General features: G+C 46.3%; 3 protein-coding genes across 4 annotated transcripts; 2 read left to right on the top strand and 1 right to left on the bottom strand.

The window, feature by feature from the left end:
* The first annotated feature begins 2362 nt into the window (after positions 1-2362).
* On the top strand, positions 2363-3194 carry LOC136538508 (signal peptidase complex subunit 1-like). Its single transcript, XM_066530467.1, has 2 exons — positions 2363-2521; positions 2676-3194. Exon 2 carries the CDS (start codon positions 2682-2684, stop codon positions 2970-2972), a length of 291 nt encoding a protein of 96 aa, XP_066386564.1. The 5' UTR covers positions 2363-2521; positions 2676-2681; the 3' UTR covers positions 2973-3194.
* A 2222-nt stretch (positions 3195-5416) lies between these two features.
* Positions 5417-6462, top strand: LOC136522106 (inactive protein RESTRICTED TEV MOVEMENT 2-like). Its single transcript, XM_066515896.1, has 2 exons — positions 5417-5706; positions 5795-6462. Exons 1-2 carry the CDS (start codon positions 5586-5588, stop codon positions 6445-6447), a joined length of 774 nt encoding a protein of 257 aa, XP_066371993.1. The 5' UTR covers positions 5417-5585; the 3' UTR covers positions 6448-6462.
* A 69-nt stretch (positions 6463-6531) lies between these two features.
* Positions 6532-12269, bottom strand: LOC136522092 (5-methyltetrahydropteroyltriglutamate--homocysteine methyltransferase 1-like). Of its 2 annotated transcripts, none has more exons than XM_066515880.1 (14): positions 12116-12269; positions 10618-10971; positions 10441-10528; positions 9511-9638; positions 9236-9427; positions 8937-9136; positions 8693-8856; positions 8496-8576; positions 8239-8405; positions 8057-8162; positions 7644-7894; positions 7432-7504; positions 7210-7338; positions 6532-7132 (listed from the first exon to the last, which is right to left on the bottom strand). In XM_066515880.1, exons 1-14 carry the CDS (start codon positions 12247-12249, stop codon positions 6764-6766), a joined length of 2436 nt encoding a protein of 811 aa, XP_066371977.1. In that variant the 5' UTR covers positions 12250-12269; the 3' UTR covers positions 6532-6763. The 2 variants fall into 2 exon arrangements, with proteins under 2 accessions (XP_066371977.1, XP_066371986.1); XM_066515889.1 differs by having other exon boundaries at positions 12003-12142.
* Between the last annotated feature and the right edge of the window lie 5447 nt (positions 12270-17716).

Genomic DNA, 17716 nt, shown 5'->3' with positions numbered 1-17716 from the left:
GGTATGATAGTAAAAAGAGCGTAACCTGGTGCTGTGTCAGAACGTCGAGATCGTCCGTGTACTCCCTGTACTTACGCCTCGCATTCTCTCTAACTAACTCTGATTCCGTCCAGATAAACAGAGCTATAGGGAGTGTATCCTGCCCGTTCCATTGCTGCATTGAACACGATAATGAATTAACCATTAATAAACTCATCATATGTAACCATATCGAAGAATATAATGAACCCAAGTACTTACCGGTAAACCCATATTAAGGGGCCTCCCAACGGGCCATCGTTCCCAACACCAAATCTAGAGTAGGTACGAGCAACCTCCAAGGTTCGCATACCCTGAGGTGCGACGACAGGCAACGCATAGCTATCGATACGTCCATGCTAGGACAGCGCTGCCCCAGCTATACGCCGCTATGTTCTCCCACGGCTGGCGTAGTATGTCAAGGAAGATCTAACTGATGGTGTTGCCCGAGGCGTCTGGAAAGAGGAAAGCACCAAGAAAGTGCCAGAGCCACACTCGAGCGAACCTGTCGATTTGAGCCTCCTCAACCTGTGGGTCTAAGTAATCAAAGCGCTTCGTGATCTAGAACAACGAAACACCAGTTTTCCTAAAATTTACCAAAGAAAATGAGACCCGATGGCTATAGGAAAGTGATGCAAATATTAAATAGGCTTGAATTTCTCACTTATTTTTCTTGGAAGCCTCGTCGTCCGGTGGAACAAAGCCAGTAAACTGAGCCACCAGCTCCCTCCAATGATCGTTGTCAACTATCCCTGTCACTGGAAGTCCCCCCAACTGAAGGCCTAAAATAGCCTTCACGTCCTGCAACGTCAAGGTCATCTTGCCACAAGGTAGATGGAACGTGTGGGTCTCAGGCCTCCACCTGTTATAAGAATAGAACGACTGTTAGTTGCCTCAAATTTGTTACAAGAAAGTTTACGTATAAAGAATGCACTCGCACCTGTCTACAGCTGCGGTAAGTAATGCTGGGTCAAGGGGCGGAAGACCGTGGTTGACAACACGGACAAGCTCGAGGAAGCCGACACGCCGTATGTACGGCGCGTAACGCTCGTCCCACTGGTGCGCTCTGGTGTGCGTGCGGGGCCTCAAAGGAGGCAAAGCCACCTCTACGTCGTTGTCACTCAAGATGTGTGCTCGGTGCTGGTCGTCGTACTCCACCTCAAGAATGGGGTACAACGGGTGCTGCGTGGGATGGGCTATCCTATTACAAATTGATAAACAAAGCGTTAGAGTACTTAAATTAACAAAATTCAAATTAACATTATATAGCATTGCAAAGTAAAATATTCACTCTAACCCAAAATAAATCGGCACAAGGATAGGATAAACAAGCGCGCAAAAGAGGTAAAGCCTGATGGTCATGTGCTAGGGACGTGGATAGAGGCTAGAGATCGTAGTACGATAAAGTCAACCAAGAAGCGAGGGAGCCAGTTACGCTCAGCGTTACGGCCACAATAGGATGAACCTACGATCGAAACATTCGAATGGAATACGATCCCTCGACCGGCTCGCTACAATCCCTAACTAAATAACTAACTATAAACTAAATAATAACCGAATCTACCAGTGACAACCGCATCGCTACAATCCCTAACTAAATCAATAACTACAAAGTAAATAACAAATACCTAATCAATCCCTAAACCCAAAATCCTAACCTAAAAACTAAAAACTACATACGTATATCACAAACTAATTATGCTAAAACAATAATAATCATAATAACATTAAACCGAGAGGGAGGTACCTTAGGAGCGGGCGGCCTCGACGCGCCGAGGTTCATGGCACGGGTGCTGCGAGGGCGAGGGCCGCCCGAGTGGCCGGGAGCGGCCGACGAGGGCGCTGGAGGCGGGCGCGGCGTGGGCGCGGGCGATGGCCGGCGGCGGGGCGCGTCGGCTGGCTAGCGGCGCGGGCGGGCGGGCAGGGGTGCGTGCGGCCGGGAGCTCGGCCGTGGGGTTTTATTTGGCCCAGACGCGCCATGACCCCTGGCGCGGCACTGCCGCACCAAGATGGGTGGCGCAGCAGGCCCTGCCCCGTCAGCGGTCATCGCTCCTGGTCGCCGCCACGTCAGCCCTGTGCCGCGCCACCATGCATGGCGCGGCACATGCATTTGGCCGCGCCTGTGCCGCGCCATGCATGGTGGCGCGGCCAAAAGTGTTAGTTTAAAAAAAAAAGACGTGTTAGATTTAAAATTAGTTTCGAAAAAAGGTTAAAATAAAAAAAAATTCCCCATGAGAGGATTTGACTCTGGCCCATGACGATGGGCCTTCAATCCTAGAACTGGGCAGGATCCTGGTTCCATGCCGGCCCAGACCCAGGACCCTGGTATGCTCTTCTTACCTGCCCGCATACCTCTCTCTCGTGGTTCTACCGTTCCACTCGCGTGCGCTCTTTCTTCCTCGTGGCGACGACTGGGTGACCACCGGCGTCGCCGCTGCCGCCCTACGTCAGGTGCCCCAGGCCTCCATCTCCGGGTCCTTCTCCAGCGACGAGTACCCACCAGGTACGCGCACTCCTTATCTTCCGTTCCTTTACGAAACCGAGCACCCAAACCCTAGCTTAAGCTATTTGTATTCGGATCTGATCCAATTTCAAGCGTACTGGGTCCGAGTCCGATCCATCTCACTGGGATCTCTTGTGTCTCGGGTTCTTGGCAGAGGATTATGGATTGGCTGGGGCAGAAGCGCGCGGAGATGCTGATGCAGGTGTTGCTGGTGGCGTCCGCGGTGGCGGCGTTCCTGGTGGGCTACGTGCGCGCGGACTTCCAGCTCATGCTGCTCGTCTACGCCGGCGGCGTCGTGCTCACGGCGCTCGTCACCGTCCCCAACTGGCCCTTCTTCAACCGTAACCCGCTCAAGTGGCTCGACGCCGCCGAGGCCGAGCGCCACCCGCGCCCCCAGGTCAGCGCCGGCGCGGCGGCAGGGGGTAAGAAGAAGTCCGGGAAGAACAAGTAATTGATCGATATGTGTTCTTGGTCGATTTGACTCGACTTGTTTAAGTTCTATTCGCTGAACTAATTAATGATAAAAGAGAGATTGAGATATTCGACAGTTTTGGTACTTCGAATGGCTCAGTTGTAGCTGAAATTTAGCTTGCAATCTTGCACGCTAGTTATCAGTTATATCTGCAATGATGATCTAAAAGGATGACAATATGCTTGGTTATACTTATGCTTTTCCATTGCTTTCGTCTGTATCATCCATTGATTTCGTCTGTAGGCCTATTAGCATTCTGTGGAAGGGTTTTTGCTGACTTCTGATGCATATCTATAGTTGGATAGTGAGTTTTTTTTAACCGAGATTGCATAGTTCCAGTTTGATCCCTTGATTATGTTGTCTTGCCATTTTTAAGTGAAGGGTTCATATCAGTGCTGGGCAGGTTTAAATTACTCAGAACCTGGTCTTTGTTGGAATTTAACTATTGAATTCATTCGTAATTCTCTTGCAGTGTTCCAATCAAACATTTAACTATGTAGGTTGCATGTAACCATAGGTATCTTAGGACCTTTTGTGTTCCTGCATGGAAGTTTTCTGCAGTTTTTTGTCCTCAATAGGTGGATGGTCTTTGCCATTACTTGTATCAGTTTCTTGTGTTGATGAAAGCCGATGCAAGGATTGTTTGCACCCAGTTGTCTGATTTACAATAGCCAACGTGACATAACATCCATTCTACCCATTATCTTAAACATAGGAATCTGAGGTAAACAAAAATATGTTAGATCATATCAGCACCAGGCTTAGTGAAATAGTCATCCCAGTCGCCAGAAAATAAACTTGGCAAACAATCAGGCAAGGTGCAAATATATAAGGTTTTGAAAATATGTAGTGTACTTTGTATTTCAAGTTCTCAACTTTAAAAACTAAAATAAGGAGCCACTTTTAATCTGTTACTAATTTTTTTGCTGTTAAGGTGGTTTTGAAATAAGTGTACTTTGATTTTTTTTTCTCTCTCTCTCATTCTCTTTGTAATTTTGTGCTCTGCAGCAGTGTGTGGTCCAGTATGATTAGGCCTTTATATCATAGGAGTACGTATCATCAATTTGCATAGAAATAAAGATATGATAATCTGTGCCGGAAAACAATATGATTGATTGGTATTATATTTCTTAGAGGTATGTAATAGTTTGGGTACGAAAATTGCACTTTTAAGTTAGTGCAACTGTGCTAGTGATATTGACGGTGCTGTAGAACGTAGCTCAGATTTAAGAGAAGATTGCAAGCACATATTGGCCACTCAGATTTAAGAGATGACAACAAGCACACATTGGTCACCGGTGAGTAGAAATTTTCTTTTTTAGCACAATTGCCTGTGATATGAATGCTTGTCCGGGACTGGCAGACTCCACGACCCACTCGGCGAGGTGGTTGTTGATCCGATCGTGGCCCAGCTCGATCACCGGCACCACGCCGAACGGCTGGTCGATGCGCGACAGCCCGAAGTCGGCCACCTTGGCGACGGCCGAGGAGGATGTTGGTGGATGATGTTCTTGGGGTAGCCTGGTGTGCAGGCCCCTCACCACGCCGATGCAAAACTCTGGCCGCTGCGTCCATGACACCGGTGGCTCCTCGGACCCCGAGTCGTACAGGTGGCTCCGGTGCCGGATGTGAGACAGCACTGCGATCCCCATCCGGAAGTCGGGGAAGAAGCACCTGCCGCGAGGAGCGCGCGACGCACTTCACGGCGAACCATGGTACATGTTGCCGAAACCCCCGATGCCAATCAGGTTGCGCTTGTACAAGCTGTCACCTGACAGTGGCCGAAACCCCCGATGCCCGATGTCGTGGAAACTGCGTGGCCTCCCCCTATTCTAGCGCCGCCAGCAGCAGTCCCCTTGTCGCAGCACGAACCAGCAGAGCACGGCACCTGCGAAAACAGAGGCGCTAAGCACGCCGAGAGCGTGATCATCAGAACAGAAGTCTCCTCCTGCCATGTGACCCCGTCGTCAAGCTCGAATTCGAAGGTCGCAGTGGCTTCATGATAGAAATCCGCCTTCACTTAGGTCTTAGGATGATGTTTCAAATCGGTGCCAGTTTCAGATGACATGGTGGCCGCAAGGAAAATTTAGAGAGAGAAAAACGCTTTTAAAGTGTGCTTTTATCTTCTTCTTTTTTAAATATTGGCGTAGGGGTTATGTCCACTTCATTTGGCTGTGGCTCGTCGTAAACGATTGTAAATTTTCAGCCGGAACAGTATTTTTCTCTCACACAAACCAGCCAGCAGTACTTCTTCACGAACCAGCAACGATACGAACCAGCCAACCGAACAGGCTGGATATCTGCTTCGCCACTGTAAGTACTTCAAGCAAAGGGGTACACCTTGGAACTGAAGCAAGACATCTGCAACTAGCTGAAGCAAAGCAAGGAGTTGCCTAGCAACAGCAATTACCATATAACCTGTCTGGGAGGCAACACCAATCCGCTGCTGAGCACAAAACATATTTGAAAGTTGAAACTACTGTAGCGTACAATGGCAGGATTACCCTCATTCCTCTGTCGTAACTCGTAACACGTAACCATTCTTCCTTCGAAACACTGAAAAGCCTGGGTCATCAGCACAGGCCCCCCGTCATGCCGGCAACAGCCGCGCCACCGATTCCACCGCCACGCCGTCGCGAGTACACGGCGGTGGACCCGCGGTGCGAGTGGACAAGCACGGAGGACGCCGACACCCTCGTCGTCGACGTGTCAGGTAACACCTCCGATCCGCCTGACGAAATTCCACATTGCACTAGAGCCTGTCGCCTGCGTCTTCTGAACAAACGGTCTCTTCCATCCAGGGTTCAGGAGGGAGGAGCTAAAGGTCCTGTACAAAACTCGGCGGAAGCTGAAGGTCACCGGCGAGCGCCAGGCCGACGGCGTGCCCAAGCTGAAGGTCACCGGCGAGCGCCAGGTCGACGGCGGCCAGTGGGCACGCTTCCTCAAGGTGTTCCCGGTCCCCAGGAGCTGCGATGCCGGCACCATCCAGGCCAAGCTGAACACTGAGAGCGCCCAGCTGTTCGTCATCCTGCCCAAGGGATCCACATCGTCCAAGGACAAGCAGAAAGAACATCACCCTGAGCGCTCTCAGTCTCTCCAAGAGCTGATGAGGGCGGATACTACGGACGATGCTTCATCAGGCAGCAGCGTCGGCAGCATGTGGAGCGCCCAAGAAGATCCAGGGAACGGCAAGGTCGAAGACAAGGAACAGAAACAACATCATCAGGCTATGGAGGAACCGAGACAAGATCAAGTGATGAACATACAAGATTTGCCGAGAGGGGACGGTGACGCAACTGAAAATGCAATCAAGAACGACGATGCTGATGGCAATGGCAAGGGTGAGGACAGGAGATGGTGGAGGAAGATCAAAGTGCTGCATGTTCTTGGCTTCATCCTGGTCCTTGCATTGGTGGGTGTTGGTGCCACTATCCTGTATATAGTGTTACTGTGAAGAGCGTGGAACAATTGTATGTCTACATGTATCATGTGCAATACCATGGCATTCCCTCTCTGGAAGGAGAACATGACAATGCAGTTGGTGAAGCAATTTGAAGACTGGTATTTCATTTCTGTTTAATAACCGAAGCACACATACCCCCAGAAAACAGCCTAAGGGAAACACACTCCAAACTTATAACACATCATATAACGGTGTATCTCACCAATGAGACTAACCTAACCATGGAACAGGGGTAAGATCCAAATTATTCAAATCAAATGGCCCTACTGGCTTTGTGTTCAACAAACCATGGAGCTATCACACAGACTCATTTCGCGCTGGCAAGCTGGGTGCGGATGAGCTTGGTGGCGGAAACCATGTTGGTCAGGGCGGGCTTGACCTCCGTGTACTTGCGTGTCTTGAGACCACAGTCCGGGTTCACCCAGAGGATGTTGGTGTCAAGCACGGCAAGCATCTTGTTGACGCGGTCCGCAATCTCCTCGGTAGAGGGAATCCTGGGAGAGTGGATGTCATAGACACCAGGGCCAATGCCAGCTCCGTACTTCACACCCTCACGGAAGACAGACAATAGCTTCTCATCAGACCGGGAGTTCTCGATGGTGATCACATCGGCATCCATGTCAATGATGGAGTGGATGATATCGTTAAAGTTGGAGTAGCACATATGAGTGTGGATCTATCCAAGAAAAGGGACCATCAGTACAGATTCTAAGACAGATTTCAAGGTATCTCAAAACATTTCAAGGCTAATACCTGGGTGGTGTCCTGGACTCCGCAGTTGGTGATTCTGAAAGAGTGGACAGCCCAGTCCAGGTAGAATGCATGCTCTGACTTGCGCAGTGGCAGACCCTCCCTTAGAGCTGCCTCATCAATCTGGATCACCTGCAAAGAGTAAAAAAAAAAGTGTTGTTGCACATGGACATATTGATGAAACAGGAACTAGAAAACAAACTTATAAAAGTGGAAGATACAAACCTGAATACCAGCAGCCTCAAGATCCTCAACCTCCTTTTTGATTGCAAGAGCTATTTGGTAGCATGTCTCAAACCTGTACGCCAACAAAACATAATTTATTATATTCATTTTGCAGGGTCAGTTACAGATGAAGGAGCAGAAGCGCAACTGCGCAAAACAGTGTTTCAAACTGTTTCTAATCATATTGAAGCGGATTGGAAGAGGTAACAAACCTAGGCTGGTCGTTCCTGACAAATGACCAGTTGAGGATTGTGACTGGACCAGTCAACATTCCCTTCATGGGACGAGCGGTCATGCTTTGTGCTGTCTTGGACCAGAAAACAGTCATGGGGTTCGGCCGGCTGACATCACCATAGATAATGGGTGGCTTCACACAACGTGATCCATAAGATTGCACCCATCCGTTGGCAGTGAACGCAAAACCAGATAATTGCTCACCGAAGTACTCAACCATGTCATTTCTCTGTAAATACATAGGAATTGACATAAATAAGTAAATGTTTCATCTTCATCAAACAGTAATATCAATATCCTAAAAGAACTTGTTATTTTTAATGATCCATAAACAAAAAAAAGCTAATGCAGGTAGTCTATAACAAACAAATCATTACACTAAAATGCTCACCTCAGGCTCTCCATGCACAAGCACATCAATGTCAAGCTCCTCTTGGATCTTGACAACCTTGCTGATTTCTTCCTTGATGGCACTGATGTATTCCTCCTCGGAGATCCTGCAAAGACACATTTTTAGTAATAAAAAGAAAACGATAAAGATATAACAGTAATAATATCTCTACAAACACTTACTTCTTTGCCTTGTACTCACGGCGGACCCTCCTGAGTTCCACAGTCTGAGGGAATGAACCAATTGTGGTTGTGGGAAGGACAGGAAGGTTGAGCTTTTTCTGCTGAGCATCCAATCTAGCAGAAACAGTGGTAGCACGGCGGTGGTCAGAGCCCTTCAAAGCAGCTGCCTGTACGAAATGCATTTCTGGTTTAGAATTGGTGCGTACTAACATAAAAAAAACAAGCATTTATATTCAATAAAGATCAATGTTACTTACAGCCTTTTGGACCTCCTCGTTTGTCACTCTGGGTGATGATCTCCTTGAGGCCTGAGCAGCAGCATTGGCTGCAAAGTAAGCCTGTAGGCGAACATGTTCAATATTATACCAATAGTAAGTTATTGAGGTACGGAATGAGAGTAATCAGTCAAGTTAAAGAGGCTCAGAAGAATGAAGAGTACAAAACAGTGCCATACCTCATCCTTTTGGCCTGCCAAAGCCTTGGCAAGGGCATTAACCTCAACAACCTTTTGGGCAGCAAATGCAAGCCATGACTTAATCTCGTCATCCAGTTTAGTCTCATTTACAAGATCAACAGCGGTGTGCATCAGTGAGCAGGAGGTTGACACCACAAGTTTGTCTGAACATCATGTATTTGGTTACCGAACAACGTACAGACAAAGGGAACAGATAAATAACAGTATATCCTTCAATGCTTACCCTTGCCAGCAACAGCCTCAAGAGACTGAAGAGTGCTAAGAGATGCAGCAAGATCATCAGCCCAAATGTTGCGTCCATCTACAACACCAGCGAAGAGGTACTTCCCAGAGGGGAAGCTGCTCCTGATAAGATCAAGGGTCTTGGCTCCACGGATAAGATCGAAACCGTAAGCAGTCACACCACTCAATGACGTGAGGGTCCTGCATTTGCAAAAGAAATGAGTTTTCAGTTCTTTCTCAACAATATTACTCTGAAAGGAAGACCATGGCGAAGATTATGTTAAAAATAAAAAAACATACTTGTAGGACTCAGCAGGAATGTCAGCAAAGTATGTCTCGATAAGCACATTCAATCCAGCGAATGCTGACTCCAGTTCAGCATATGCTGAAGAGAATGCAGCCAATTCATGAGCAGCAAGGTCTTTAACAAGGGTAGGCTCATCAAACTGAATCCAAGAAGCACCAGCTGCCTTCAGCTCAGCAACAACCTCCCTGTATTTCATAACGTATCACATTATCAATTAACGAGGATCATGATGAAAAAAAAATGTTGGCTGCTTTGTGTGGATGCTTACTTATATATGGGAAGAATGCTACCAAGAAGTGAAAGAAGAGAGAACGATTTCTCCACACCCTTGGCAGGCTTAGAGAGGAGCAAGTATGAGACTGGTCCAACAAGCACTGGGACTGTATCAATGCCGAGCTGCATGAGTGGCAAAAACATAAGTTTGCAGGCATTATTTTTCATAAAAGAAAATAGCATGGCCCTTCCTTTACAGGGTGAAAATCACCAACATCTGCAGGGGATCCTATCATATTTGCTATTAAGCAATGTTGAACAAGAAGATAGTTTTGTGATAGTTATATATTACTGTCAAGATGGCAAAGTCAGTGTGTTCCAAGATTGTCCATCTTTGACTTCAAATAAGGCTTGCAAAGGCAGTGGGTTAACTTATAATTTACTTCAATGTTATGGAACGTCTTGAAGGCATCAAACCAGTCAAGGATTCAAATAAGCCATAGGTTCAGTACAGCTGAAGTTCTTTTACCAAAAGGAAGTGTGTTCTAAGCAAATAATATATGTCCAATCATATTTAAATAGCTGGGAGACATAAATGTCGGTTGCTGCATTTTTCCCCCTGATACTAAACCGTGCAGCCATAAAAACGAACTATGGCCATGTTTAGTTGCTCCCAACTCCCAACTTTGGCACTATGCAAAAAGAAGATTCCCCGTCACATCAAACTTGTGGTACATGTATGGAGTACTAAATGTAGACGAAATAAAAAACTAATTGCACAGTTAGGTTGTACTTTGCGAGACGAACGTTTTGAGCCTAATTAGTCAGCGATTGGACAATTATTACCAAATACAAACGAATGCTACAGTGACGCACAGTGAATCCGGCGGCGCCGAATTCGGCCAACTAAACGTGGCCTATGATGAGAAGGGTAAATGAACTAAATTACAAACAGCTGAGAGTATCTGTTGTTACAGCAACATACCGCCTTTGCCTCCTTGTACTCAGAGACAGCCTTGTGTGAAGCGTATGTGAACTTGGTGCTTGGGCCAAGCTCAGGGACAATAAAGTGGCTGCAAAGAATAAGGTAATAAAAAATGTTAGACCAATACCACAAAAAAGCCACCAGCAGTAAGCATTCAAGAGACAGAAGTTTACTTACTAGTTTGTGTCAAACCACTTGGTCATCTCCATAGCAGGGACACTGGCATTTCCCCTGGCCATTGAGAAGTAGGTGCTCAAACCAATCTCGCCTCCAGTCCAAGAGTAGCGCTCTGGGACAGCGCCAAGCATGGCCGTGGTATCAAGGACCTGGTCGTAGTACGAGAAGGTGTTGCTGGGAATGTACTTGATCCCAGCTTCTGACATTTGCTTCCAGATGCTAGACCTGAGGTCAGTGGCAACTTTCTCCAAATCCTCGGCGCTGCTCTTCCCATCCCAGAAAGACTCCAAGGCAAACTTGAGCTCCCTCTTGGGGCCCATGCGAGGGTATCCAACAATATGGGACGCCATCTTTCTATAACAGAAAAAGGTTAAAATCAGCACAGCAACAGGGAAGCTAGCTGAATATTTGTCTCAACAAAGCTGCAAATAAGCTAAAAAAGTATTCTGTATATCTCACTGAACCATAAACTGAACTCAATTCTTCTCCTCCCATGTGAAACTCTAAATTCATTCTGCATGTGTTCCTCCCATAAGATCTAAATGCTTCGGTGCAAAGAAATACCTCTGGTCAATCAACACTGTTTGTTTAAACTGGGAAGGATTAACCATACCATGGAGGTATGATATATGCACTACAGTCCTCCATTTAGGTTGCAACCTAGCTTTTCCAGGATGTGGATACAGGAGAGCTAAAATAGGTCTGAAAGGAAGCAAGGTCCCTCTCAGACATGCAGGGATCATGCTACAAATAACATCCATAAGAAACTATAGTTCGGATAATAAATTAGAGAAGTGCACTTCTACAGTTCTACAGGAAGCATGCTATATTAAACTACAATTGCTGAAAACAGATTCATCGGTATAAAATCATCACTGTCCATTCAGTGAAACTACCAACCTACTTTCGGATCATACATACATGAATACGAGAAATTATAAATGTTTCAGCAGATCTAAGGATATTTCAGCAGATCTAAGGATATTAAGAGCCCGTCATTCGGAAACGATCTAAAAATTAACAGCGTGTTCTGGTGCTAACAAAATTCTGGGATCTGAGATGCTACATGCTAGTCCACTCAAATCACATCAAAACACCATGATGAATTTCATATAATTATGACACAAAACATTTGCTCGAAAAACAAAAGGGATAATCCCGTAGTAACCCAGCAGCGATCTCAACGACATATGCACGTACATAAAAAGAGCAACCCAACAATTCAGCCAACCATTGCCCGACCAAAAAACCACCAATTCCCCACAGCGTGGTGCAGTGCAGCAACCTCGACAAGGAAGGAGGCAATGGCTACGAATCCAGTTATCCAGACTGCACAGAGAGTAAGAACACGAACAGCGGCCCAATAGCACGACAGACAGACTCACCGCGCGCCGAGGCGATCCGAGAGGCGCGGGGGAGACAGCGGAAGCGAGGGAACGGGCGAGCGGGCGAGTGTGAGGGGCTATATACAGCAAGGGGGCGGTGGGGAGGCGCTTACCCTTGGACCGTGGAGCGGGGTAGTAGCGCCGGGGGACGAGGAGGGGGGTGGCGCCGCGCCGAGGACGACGGGGTGAACTGATAGGTGGGTGGTGATGAGGCGCACGGGAAATCTGAGGTGTTTGAGGGTTTCATTTATAAAGGATCCATCCATCGTCTGTGTTAGGTGGTGCGAGGTATGGGGATTTGGTGACATCCCATTTCCCATCTGCCAAATCCGTAAATCCGTTGGTGGCTGAGATTTCTTTTAAAAAAACATGTTTATTTCGATTATTTCTTCTTCTTCTGGCTGCTACATAGAAAATTTGAACTAGCACGATCGAAAATCAAGCATTAAAAAAAACCTCATGATACAACAATTATAAATAAATTGATTATAGGGGATTTGGTGAGATCCCATTTCCCATATGACAAATCCGTTGGTGCCTGAGATTTCTTTTTGGAAAAAAAATGTTTGTTGCGATTATTTCTTCTTCTTCTAGCTGCTACATAAAAAATTTGAACGAGCACGATCGGAAATCAAGCATTAGAAAAAACCTCATGATTCGACAATTATAAATAAATTGATTATAGGCAAAAATAAACCCAAATATATTGGCAAAATCTACATGTGCCTCCGCCTCTGCTAAAACTTAGGACAATTTCGTGTGAAACATTCAATTTTTCTATAATACGAGTGGTAAAAATCTTCGCATTTTTTATTCAGAAAAAATCTTCGCATTTTAATTAGGAAATTTGGCTTAGAATGGCAAGCGAGTGCGCCATATGAATCTGAACAACCGTGCTAGCAGTTGTCACATCCATGTATGGCGATGTTTGGCAAATGGGATAGGGAAATGATATCTCACCCTTCAAAGGGTAATATTGTATCATAGCAATTCATTCTTCACACATCATTTAATCCTAGCCATTCATCTATTTCCCTTTTCCAAACCCACCTCTCATAACCCATTTGCTAAACATTATCCAAGGAAAATGAAAGCAGCAACAGGCTGACTTTTGCTGTTGTAGTCTACACAACGAATGCCAACTAATGGAACGCAAATGGAGATTTAATTTTTGATTTTACAGAGGGGAATTAACAAGGCCCAACTGGCAAGCAGCAAATTGTAGAAAATGGAATCTTAAATGGTATATTAAAAAAAGTCGCTACGCAAGCCAATGAGACATGCTTAGCAGGACAAATGATGTGATGAAGCCCATGCTTAATGGATGGATTCTCCATCTTTTTCTTCATTTTTTCTCAGGGATAAATGTAAGAGGAAACAGAAGACTAATCAGTAAAAGATAGTACTACAAATCTTGGATAACAAACTACAGGTAGTTCACTAGAATACTCCCTCTATCCTGTAATATATTGCACTCTAGAAATTTTAAGACAAATAAAGAGACGCATGAGCCCTCATTTTATTTTCTAATCAGATGTTATCATCAATATGATTAATGATGGTTGGTTGATAAATGGAAATTATTAAATGTAAAATTGGTTTTTATCTTCTAGAATGTATTATATTTAAAAACAAATTTTGAATGCCAGAATGTACTATACTAAGCATGCTCTTGTTGACAATTCTTTACCGCATCACTCTTCATTGGTTGCCTTTTCCGATGAATACGCTCAAGATAGATGCTACCTTCGTCAGGGGCTACAGGACAACCCAAACAATCCCCCCCCCCCCCTCCAATCATCCCTGGAGGACCGGGGGGTGGGGCCTAAAAGCAGTGAATTTTTTTAAATATCCTTATAAATATTTCAATGGACATCACATTTTATCCTTTTTTACTCATCTTTTAACATAATTTTGTGATTTTTTATGAATACTAATTACATATGTAAAAACATTGAAAAGATTGATAAGACATATACACTTATGAATTATTTATCACATTTATAAGATGTCATCACATTCGTCCGGCATCTCTTAATTAAAGTTACTGGTTATGCCACTGTCAAGGGGAGTGGGAGTAGGGGTAGTAGGAGCATCGACCCTGCCTCCACCAGCCCCCACCAACCATGAAAGCTCCATCCAGCTACTCTTTTCTTGAAGAGGCTTACATCACACTCAAAACACACTGCATGAGTGTATGCGCATTGTCTTCCTGGCTGAACCAACAAAGGTAGCCATGGTAGGTGCTGGACCATCATCATCACACCGATCATAGATTGGAGCTTGGAGCTGGACTGCTGGACCATCATCATCCTCAGAACTACACAAGACATGACGCGCCCCGCTTGGCCACTTCGGGGCCCACCAGTGAGGACAAAATGGGGGCCATGGTAGGTGCTCCTACCTCCGGGGGTTGGTGGTCGATGGATGACCTGAATTTTTTACATTTTAGTTTTTTTTTAAGTTTCTCACAAATAGACCTCTAGCAGAAAGAATTTAGAAAATAGACCCTTAGCTCGGCGCTATTAGTGCTGGTGCCGAGCTAACACGTCTCGGCACCAGCGTCTCTGACGTCGAGCTCCTGGACACTGTAGATGACATGGCAGCGAGCTCGGCGCCGAGCTCGGCGCCAGAGCCCTGCCATTTAACCCCGGCAAACCTTCCTGCCCGAGCGTTCTTCCTCTTCTTTCTCCTCCCTCTCAGGTTTTTTTCTCTCTCCCACTTCACCCTACCTCACGAATCGGCATATTGGACCTTGAAAACTTTGATTTAATCCATAGATCTTCGAGAGCAAGGTATCCTCGCTCTCCTCCTAGTTTTTTCGCATCGATTAGATATGTATTAGTCGGATTTTTGAACGTAATAATCGTCATCGCTTAGGGTTTCATTGTATCCATCAATATATGTATTATACAACCGTAGGATGATGCCAAGGCGTGGAAAAGCTAGCAAACCTAGGCGCATGTAGTTATGTTATGGGTTCATTGTTGTGCATCAAATGGGAAACCCTAGGTTTATGGTTTAATGTTAACTGCTTTTGGTTCTTAGAACGAAATTGGTTGTATTGTAGTTATGGTTCTCATTGACATTTATTTGTGATGTTTTGATTTATGTCTGTTAAATTACATCCGTTTTGTTAGATGCAAGAAATGTTTCGGGAGGAGTTTTGACGAAAACGGGGTCGTCCTCGAGAATTATACCCCGACGCGTCTAGTAAAGATGCCCCCGTCCATCCTAACCTCCCTGTCCCTAACTGTGACTGTGGTTTCTCGGCCCATGTTTTTCAATCGAAACATCCGGACACAGTGGCGTATTGCTTCTACACATGCAGTCGTTTTAATGTAAGAAATTATTTCCACTATCCTTTTTCTTTATTTGTGTAAGTATGCTACTAATATTTTATTGGAATCTCGTTGTGTAGGACCATGAGAGGTGCATTTTCTTTCAGTGGATCGATGGTGCAGACAAGTTTGATCCTAGATACCTTCTTTTCGACGATTGGTTTAGAGAGAGACATCCACGTGAGTACTTCAAGCGGTGGGTTCCACCCCTCTAACCCTCCGCCAATGACGACTAAGGAGAAGCACCTAGCCGCAGTTAGATGACTCGAGGAACCTCTTCTGTGCGATTGTGGAGATCGAGCTATGATAAACCCTGAGAATACGTTGGAGTTTGTGTGTCCAAACAAGCATGAAGTAAGTGCAAAGTGTATGTGTTGAAATATTGAGCTATATGTGTTCATGTACTAATGTCTACTTATTTAGGTGTTTTTAATGGCGAAGTGTCGTTTTAAGGAGTGGTTGTATGGTCCTAAGAACCAATGGTCGGAAGAACCGCGAAAGGTTAAGGAAAAGAAGAAAGAAAGGGTAATTTACAAAGCACCTCCGTTCATGTGCGAATGTGGTGTTAAATCTAACTATGGCCTAGTCCCTTCGGAGCTTGGAATAGGCCATTATTACGGCCATATGGATTAGTATGATGAGGTTGGTTATTTTTGTGGTAAACATGAAATCGTATTTTGTTTCTTTTGCTAAGACATATATGATAGAATTTGCCGTTTGAACAGAGCATTAGGAAATGTAGGTGGGAATGTTATGATGGTCAAGCTAAGTTCTTGGATGAACTGAAGAAGAGGCAAATAATTGCACTAGGAAATGCAGGTGGGAATGTTATGATGGTCAAGCTAAGTGGCATGGTCGGCCGCTGCAGGTGGCGGGTCGGCGGTGGCGCGACCGACGACAGCGGTGGGCGCGCGGCGGACGCGGGATGTCCGGGGCTCCACGCGGCGAGTCCGGCTCGACGGGCGCGGGAGGCACGGCGGCCGCGGTGGAGGGCGGCAAGGCGGTGGAGGGCGGAGGAGGGCCGCTGGGGGGGGGGGGCGGGGGCGGCGCGGCCGCGGGGCGCGGGCCGTCCGCTGGGGCGCGGCGCGGGGTGGCCGCGGGGCTCAGGGCGCAAGCGGGCGAGGGCGGCGGCGGCGGCGGAGCTCGGCTCGGCTAGGGCGAGAGAGGGAGAGGAAGAGAGGAAGAGAAGCACAGGGTCCATAGGTGCTTTGGCGCTGAGCTCACTGCCATGCCATCTACCGTGTCCAGGAGCTCGGCGCCAACATCAATGACGCCGAGCTAAGGATCTATTTTCTGAATTCTTTCTGTCAGGAGTCTATTTGTGACAAACTTTTAAAAAAAGGACTAAAATGTAAAAAAATCGGACGGATGACATACTTCAATGCAATAGGCTTGCTTTGCTTGTCCACCCTCCTAAAAGGCCAGACAAGTCGCGCATCGTGTTTGGAAAAGAACCATACGAGTTCAGTCTTGAGATTCTTGACGCCCATTCAGAATTAGAATATGATTAGCGGGTTCATGACGTTGCAAACCTCTCCTAACGGGACAAATATGCAGAACCAAACAGCACCAGTGTCTGAGGAGGTCGTGCCCTCGTCGTGCACTCGTGCTCTGCTTGGGAAAAGAACCGTGCGAGCTCAGTATAGATTCTTGACGCTCATTCAGAATTAGCATATATGATTAATGGGATCATGACGTTGCAACTTGCAACTTCTACTACTTAATCGGGTGTCCAAGCAAGCGAATGCTAGACCAGTTGGTCTAGCTGTGCGCTTTGCACCTTATCGGTCAGAGTTCGAATCCTCTCGGGGACTCCACGTCAAAGCACAGGTCTAAGGCTAGCCCAGTCTCATGGGAACTACGATGCCGCTCAGCCTGTTTGCTTGTTGGTTTCAGCCAGCCCAAACCAGTCAGCCAACAGTATTTTTCTCTCACAAAAAACCAGCACCAGCCAGCCTAAACCAACACCAGCACCAACCAGCGAACAGGCCCGCTGTGTATGGATGGAAGGTTCGGAGGTTTTCACGACCTACGTGAGAAAATCTTTTTCTTAAACCCAATGCCCAAGGGTTGTCTAACACCCCGCAGTTCGAGGTTTTTTTTTTTTATCGGGTGTCCAAGTCACGTTTCAATGACCATGGTTAATGTCAAACACACTACTGGTACGTTTTCAAGGAGCCGGTTTGAAATTTGCTGGTGCTGCCAAATGCATTAGTCAGTACTCCGAATCGCATGCTCTTACCAGCATGTTATTAATCAGACAAAAGTTGACCTCCCAGACATGCCATGAATGAATCTCAAAACAAATGGATCTGGCTGACGCGCAGCCCCGTCAGCAGAAGGCATCAGACAGCGACACACTACCAATTAAAC

The sequence above is a fragment of the Miscanthus floridulus genome, chromosome 2, assembly GCF_019320115.1.
Source record: "Miscanthus floridulus cultivar M001 chromosome 2, ASM1932011v1, whole genome shotgun sequence".
NCBI classification, from domain to species: domain Eukaryota; kingdom Viridiplantae; phylum Streptophyta; class Magnoliopsida; order Poales; family Poaceae; genus Miscanthus; species Miscanthus floridulus.
Note: the sequence above shows the minus strand (reverse complement) of the source record. Positions and strands in the feature narration are given on the sequence as shown.

Coding starts and splice junctions, on each gene's coding strand:
- LOC136522106 (XM_066515896.1), top strand. CDS start 5,586: ATGCCGGCAACAGCCGCGCCACCGATTCCACCGCCACGCCGTCGCGAG. Junction 5,707..5,794: donor CCTCGTCGTCGACGTGTCAG/GTAACACCTCCG, acceptor TCTTCCATCCAG/GGTTCAGGAGGGAGGAGCTA.
- LOC136522092 (XM_066515880.1), bottom strand. CDS start 12,249: ATGAAACCCTCAAACACCTCAGATTTCCCGTGCGCCTCATCACCACCC. Junction 10,972..12,115: donor CCCCGCTCCACGGTCCAAGG/GTAAGCGCCTCC, acceptor TTTCTGTTATAG/AAAGATGGCGTCCCATATTG. Junction 10,529..10,617: donor AAGTGGTTTGACACAAACTA/GTAAGTAAACTT, acceptor TATTCTTTGCAG/CCACTTTATTGTCCCTGAGC.
- LOC136538508 (XM_066530467.1), top strand. CDS start 2,682: ATGGATTGGCTGGGGCAGAAGCGCGCGGAGATGCTGATGCAGGTGTTG.